Source organism: Impatiens glandulifera, chromosome 9 (genome assembly GCF_907164915.1).
Source record: "Impatiens glandulifera chromosome 9, dImpGla2.1, whole genome shotgun sequence".
In the NCBI taxonomy this organism is placed as follows: Eukaryota; Viridiplantae; Streptophyta; class Magnoliopsida; order Ericales; family Balsaminaceae; genus Impatiens; species Impatiens glandulifera.
In genome coordinates, this window is record NC_061870.1 from 15,828,869 (window position 1) to 15,835,901 (window position 7,033).

Consider the following 7,033-nt stretch of genomic DNA (forward strand, 5'->3'; position numbering starts at 1 on the left):
CGAACATCTTCGAGATGTAGAAAAAGGGGTTTGCATCTTTCTCTCCATTCTGCCTCTAGCCGTTTGATGTTGCTGATGATGTCTTCTCGTACTTTCTAGAACCGCTTAATCATTTTTAGTTCCATCTGGTTTGGTTCTTCTCCATCCGCATTCATCAAGGCTCCGGTTACTGCTTTCAACTTAGTGTGTTCGTCGATCAGCTCCGTTTTGACATAGGCTGCTTGGATAATTTCAGTGTCTGCGAGTTCGAGAGCCTCCTACTCTAACCGTAATAGCTCCGTCCAATATTTGTTTCATGTGAGGTTGGGGAGCATGTGGGAGAGCTTGGTTTCACTTCTGAGTCTGATCCACAAGTGGAACGGGCCGGTTATTCCTTCGGCTTCCTCATTCATATCACCGATGAGTTTTTGAAACATAGCTTCTTCTTCTTCCTCCGAAATTGGAACTTCAGCGTCTGGTGTGATTTCAGGTTGACTGGGACCGGTGAATTTCTTTGTGAATCACTTCCTCTTTGCACCGGAGGATTTTCGATCAACACATGTTTTTCTTTCGAAACCTGAGATGGACCATCAGGTGTGATGGATGCATTGGATGGCCCATCTTGGGCCGGTTGTGAGTTGGATCCGGTTGGAACAGATTTGTCCCCAGCTGAGCCGGATGGCTGTCTTTCGTCATTGTCTCCCTCCCACACCGGAGGGATAATAGTTTCATAGTTGACCGTTTCATCGGCCTAGTTGATTGTGGTCTGACCGGTTGATTCAACCTGATCATAGTTCTTGAGTGTACTTGTCGCATCGTCTTCATTAGCACGATTTACATCCTGAACCACATTCTCTATCGCCTTCGAGGTTCTCAATCCGATATCGTCGATTACATCGTTGACATTTTTAGAAGGAGACTTAGAATGTTTTGAGTGATTACTAACCTCTTTAACCGGTGTCAACTTCAACTTGGACAGTACGACTTGGCTCCCCGAAGATTCGGTTTGCCTTGATGGAACCGGTCCGGCTGAGTTGGTCTCTCTTTCCGGACGAGGAGAAGAATGAACTGATATCGGACGAGCTACATTTATTGGAGTTGGGTGGATCAACGGATCAGATGGCTTAGGGAATTTTCTTGAAGACAGGGTTTTCTCGGAATCTCGGGGTTGATTTGTCGGTTTCTTACCGGTTTTCCTTGCTGAGCTTTTTACGCTTCTCTTTTTCGTTGGGACCTCAGTGTGTTTAGCCTTTCCTTTCGTATCGTCTTCTTTGGAACCTTCGCCAACCGGAGCAGCCAGTTTAGCTTCCTTTGATACTTTGGCCCTTGTAGCTCTCAGCTTGGCCGGTTTAACAGTCCTTGAACTCATTATTCAGCAATTAATATTTTGGAAGAGTAGAACGGTGTACCTTCGCTGGTTTCAACGTGCAGAAAATGTAGAATCTTTCCGATCGGTATGGCATAAGCTTGTACCCGACCGTTCGTTTTAGCAACCACCTCACATAGTTGCTCGAACAAGACACATCCCTAGTCGATTTTGTCACCGCGGATAATCGTCATCATCATTTCTAACTTCAGTTTGGTCATATTATCAAAATAACCTCCTTTTCCTTGAAGAGATTTGGAGATAATGTCCAGTAACCACCTGAATTCCGGCATGAGCTTGTTCTTCCGGATGGAATGAGTCACCAGATCCGCTTCATCATTTGAGATTGCCAGCCGGACTACTTCAGAGTCAACTTTCGATAGTCTTGTTCGGAAATCTCTCCCGGTGTTGGGCAAACCGAGAGCTTCCGAAAATATTTCTTCAGTTATATCGAAAGCTTTGCCGTACACGGTGGCGGAAATGGTTCTCTTCGTCAGAGTCGCCGTGCTTAAGAACTCTTAGACTTCAGTTTGATGAACGATGAACGGACCAGAAAGGTAGGTCTCTAGCCCAGATTCCTTCAAGGATTGGAGCACTGCTTTGTGTTCGTTAGCAGCATGTTCTTCGATATCGTTGAAATCGACCTGCAAGATGTAGTTGAAAAGTGCGTTATCTGATCCCATGATGAAGTGATTAGATGGAAAGGATGAAGATCTTTAAGAGATATGAATGCAAGAGCTATGGAATTTTTAGAGAGAGATAGCGTGAGTGAATAATGAGAGGTTTCTGACTTATATAGGTGGGCGGTTTTTGACGGTTAAGAAGATTAACCGTCACTTCATTCTTTGTTTTGGCGCCAAATTTCCCTCCAAAAGTTACTACAATAACTTTTGGCGGTAATTGTGGAGAGTTAATATGGGCGGTAAAAATAGGCGGTAAACCGTGGGCGGTAAGTTGTGGACGGTAAACTTTAAGCGGTAATCTTTAGGAGGTAAATTTGAAGTTTAATCGAATGAGAGTTTTTGAGATTCATTGCCTTAACCGGAAATTTTGGTTAACCGGAAGTTTTGGTTAACCGCAAGTTTTTAGAGTTTGACTGAATTTTGATAAATCAGAAGGATGAAGTTATGTTTGAAGGTTTGTCAAACCGGAAAAGAATTTGTGTAGTAAACCAGAGCACTGAAATATGAAAATTTTATATTAATCCGAAAGAAATGATTTCATAAATGGTTATCTGGTCGTACAACAAAATGACCAAAGTAACCGTAAACTATATAAATTCAAGGGAAGAAAAACCAGTCTCTTTCTCTCATTCTGTCGACCCATTCTTCCACGGTGTTGCTAGTCCGATTTTCAATTCTTCCTATCCAGCTTTCCATCATGAGATTGGTCATGGCGTTGGCCGGTCATACAGGAACCCCCGGTCCGAGGTTGGAGATGTTTGCACGCAAGTATCGGCTTATTTGAGGGGCAAAACCTATTTTTCCCCTTGGAGCTCGAACGAGCTTCTTCAGATTTTCAAAGAGGTATGAGGCCTAGTTTATTGGCAAGGGTATGAGGATTGCGATCATGAGGTCGAATACCTCCCAGGAATAGTTCTTATTTGTCATTCGGCCCAGGATGGACCGCTGGACCAAGTCATGAAAGACTTGGTAATGGGGTGCGAGTTCATCTTTAGAACCGTGATCTTCAACCGGATGGATAGAGCCAGAGAAGATGAAAGCGTAGTCATCTTTTGCTGGAAAGTTGGGTGTTGGAAAATCCGAAAACCCTTCGGATGGAAGGTGGAAAAAGTTGGCGAATGACTCCTCGATGAGCCGATGTAGTGAGTCGTCAATGATGGTCCCGATGCTACCATCATTCCGCACATGTCCGTTATTAAAGAATTCATACACCTCCTCTTCGAGGATGGTGTTCGAACCTTCAAGAAATCTCTATAGACCGGATTCGACTAGAGGTGAAAAGATAGTTTCTTCGAATCTGGAGTTCAACATTTCATAGAAATCAACAATGACGGTGTTTCGTAGTTTGGTATTCATCTTCGAAAGGTAGGTTGAGAGACGGATGAGTAAGATTTGAGTATTCAAGCTATAGAGAGAGAAAGATATTTCTGAAGTGTGATTTGTTTGAAGATGGGTGATGTCCTTTTTATAGTGAATGCGGTTGAGGAGCGTTTAATGAGAATATTTTAAAAAATCAGACTGTTCATGTATGATCATAAATGCTTGATATTTTTTCAAGAGAATAATCTGTTTGGGAAGAATAATTATTAGGTTGTCCAGTCTATCCGGATTAGACATGCTTTTTGGGAAGAGAATATTTATGTTTCCAAGACTGATTTGATATTGTTTGATGTTGAGCATTTAATGTTTTTATTTTCTCAAGATTTAGATGGAAGAGGAAATAAAAGATTTTCATAGATAAATGTACCAAACCGGTAGTACAACAAAATTATCGGTTTGATAAGAAAAGATAGAAAAGAGGTTAGACATTGGATGATCTAGCGGTTAAATTATTCTTAGCCGTTGCCGCTTCACATCGGTCGATCAGCTCTTGGATTCTCTCCTTCGTTAGTACGTGCTTCGGTTGGAGAGTTACGAATGGTCCGGAGTGGATGTCTAAGCTTTCACAGAAATCGCTCAGCTGGTGGGGAGTGTAGCCGGTTTTATTTGAAATGATCATCTTCTTCAGATTACTGAAGATGATCCATGACCAATTTACCGGTGTCCCAACCATGATGGCAATCATCATTTCGAACATTCGCTGGGTATAATAGTAGCTCTTTTCTCTACCCAGAACGGTTTTTCCCAGAATCTCACTTAGAATCTGGTACTTGTGAGAGAGTTGTCTTTTAGCACCTCAGGGCTTAATTGGGATGTTAGAGTTTGAAAATAGATTACACATTTCTTCAATGGTCACTAGAGAGTAAGTGAGGTCGGTTACCCCTTCAGTGGGTAAACTGTAGTATTCAGCGAAATCCGTCTCGCTGAATAGGAAGGATTGACTATAGACTCGTGCCACAATAATGTCCCGGTGTACTTCTTTGGCTGTTTCGAAGAACTCATCGACTACCAAGTAGTCGATGATGAATCTATTCTCTAAGAACTTTCTTAGCCCAATTCTTTCAAGGGCTAGAAACATTTCCTTGATGCCATGATCTTCATACTAGTAGATGGAGTTGAAGTCGGCCAACAGGATCTTTTTAGAAAGAGGTGAAGAGTTCATGTTTTTGTGATAAATTTAGTTCATGTATTTCTTCCCCAAACCATGAGATGTATGATGTCAAGAAGTAAAGACTAGGTTTTAGTTGACGTTGCTTTTCGATCCAATGGATGTCCCCTTGGAGTACACAACGTCGTTGGCGATATCAGGCTCATTAAGATTACCTATAACCTAAAATCTTAGTGTTACGTGTAAGTTCTAGGGTTATGTAGTGTCATGTACATTGTGTACATGAGTAGCCATAATTCTATCACAATCATCTTTAGTGATGTATTGTCAGTGAATGTACTTAGCTTTCATAATTTGAGTCCATTTTTATCCTTATGTCATGATTGCATGCTTTGTGATATATTTGATTAACAATAATAAGATTAGAATGTGAAAACTTAAAATTATCTTAAACGATGTTTTGTTCTTACAGGTGTTTTTCTAATTCTTCTTTCTCGTTTCAAATTTCAGATCGGTGAACGTTCATCTTCATGGAAACTAAAATGAACAAAGGATCAGACTCAGGCATTGTCGATGTAAAAAATTGAGATGCAAGAAGTGAAACTCATGTTCTTGGATGCTATTTCCAAGATGACTTCAATGATGATCAAGCTTCAATGTGATATAGCAGACGAAGCCAAGATCGAGCCTAGTCTCAAAAATGCTTCGGTCTCAGATATATCTAGTGAGCCTGGAATGGATTAGGCTCCCTCTAGCAAATGACATTCATGTCAAGTGCGAAATATCGATTCTTAATCATATGATGCACAATCTGAATATGAGTACTAGGATAATGAAGTGGAAGATGGTGCTCCAATGCAATCTGACTCTACAACTTTGGAAGACGATGATGTCTTCAATCTTAAGACCTCGAGGTTTCCTCTTACATCTGCTCAGGTTAAGAAATACGAGCTGATAGCGGAAATGAAAATGATTACAATCAGCTCGATTGGCCAACCTTCAAAACTGAGTGGAGAATCAAAATAGCTTATACGCATGATTTTTAATTAACTTTGAACCCCTTTGTATATTTCATCTTTTAAAATGAATTAGGTGTACAGACTTTTCTGGAATCAAAACATTTGAAACGAGAAAAAATATGATACGAGGAGTATAAAAAAACTTAACCTCAATTATCTTCGTAAATAGACTGTCTTTCTTTGCACATTTTGCTCACAAATCAAACTTTTAATTATTTATTTCTTTTCCTTTGCCTATTAGTATTTAAACACTCGGTTTGATTTTTCCTATTCTCTATAGCTTGATAGTGGGAATTGTTCTCATACTAATTGTATAAATAGTAACAAGTTTTTTAACTCATATCCAACATAGATAAAGAAAAATGTTTTAAATAACCCATCGTTCAAGATATAGAAAGGGAGAAAGAAACCTAAATATTAGCAATCTATTCAATAAAGAACTTATACAATTTTGTCCATTATTTAATTATTCATTAAATACACATAACACAAATATTTTACATTGAAATAAATATTTTAAGATATTGAGACATCAATTCAATTATTTGTTTTAAGGCAAGTAAATATTAATGTCCTTAACCATTTATTCTTCAGTCTTCTAGTTTCATATTTTTTACATCATCTGTCATTATTTATTTCAAGTATTAATTTTATAGATGACAGGGATTTCATGGATAATGATCTCATTTTGAAACCCCGCACAATTGCTTCACCCGCGCAGAAGCAGATGCAAGGTTTGCTTTATAATCCTTAATCATAGTTTCTAATGACCTTCCATCTTCTACGGGGTCAAGAGAAAACGACCAAATAAATTCAGAACCATTAATGGTCTTCCCTTCAAGGGATGCAAGAGTTATTGTAGCCTCGTAATTATTCCACCCATAGGTATTATCAAGAACCTCGTACCTCATCCATTTGCGAGTATGATCTATCTCCACAAGCTTTTCTAAACCCCATCGACTATATTTACCCTCCCAACCAAGGCTTGCTTCAGGTTTTAGGGTAACATTCCTCACACAACCTATATTTCCTGAAATGCCCTTGACTCCTATAGAACTCTCGATGGCAAGGAAGATTGTTTGCCAATGGAAGAAGTTTGCTAGAAAAGGCCATACACGATCCTTACTGACCCCTTCTATTTTGGATCTCACTGTGCCTTCCCATCTCTCTTGTTTAGTTGCTTCATCCCTTGCCATTGAGTAAAGAAAATATTGAAGTTAAAATTTTTATTCTATTGATATATAACAATAAGCTTTTGAAGAAGAAAAGTATCTTTCTTTTTGTGTTTGATGTTAATTTAATATAAAACCATTATTTTATAGTACTAGCTAGGCAGGTTGCCAACATTTATATATTTAATAGCTTTTCAATTGAGTTGATTAAGGCTTGTTTGAATTCAGCATGATAAAAAATTTGTTAATATTAAAAGTTCCAAAATTTATATAAACTATTGTTTGATTGTTATATATAGTTAATTAACATAAAAGGGAAATTAGTT

The 7,033-nt window shown here is 38.9% G+C and overlaps 1 protein-coding gene across 1 annotated transcript; it reads right to left on the reverse strand.

Annotated features, from left to right (window-relative positions):
• Positions 1-6,218: 6,218 nt before the first annotated feature.
• On the reverse strand, positions 6,219-6,731 carry LOC124915875. Its single transcript, XM_047456625.1, has one exon. It carries the CDS (start codon positions 6,729-6,731, stop codon positions 6,219-6,221), a length of 513 nt encoding a protein of 170 aa, XP_047312581.1.
• Positions 6,732-7,033: the final 302 nt, after the last annotated feature.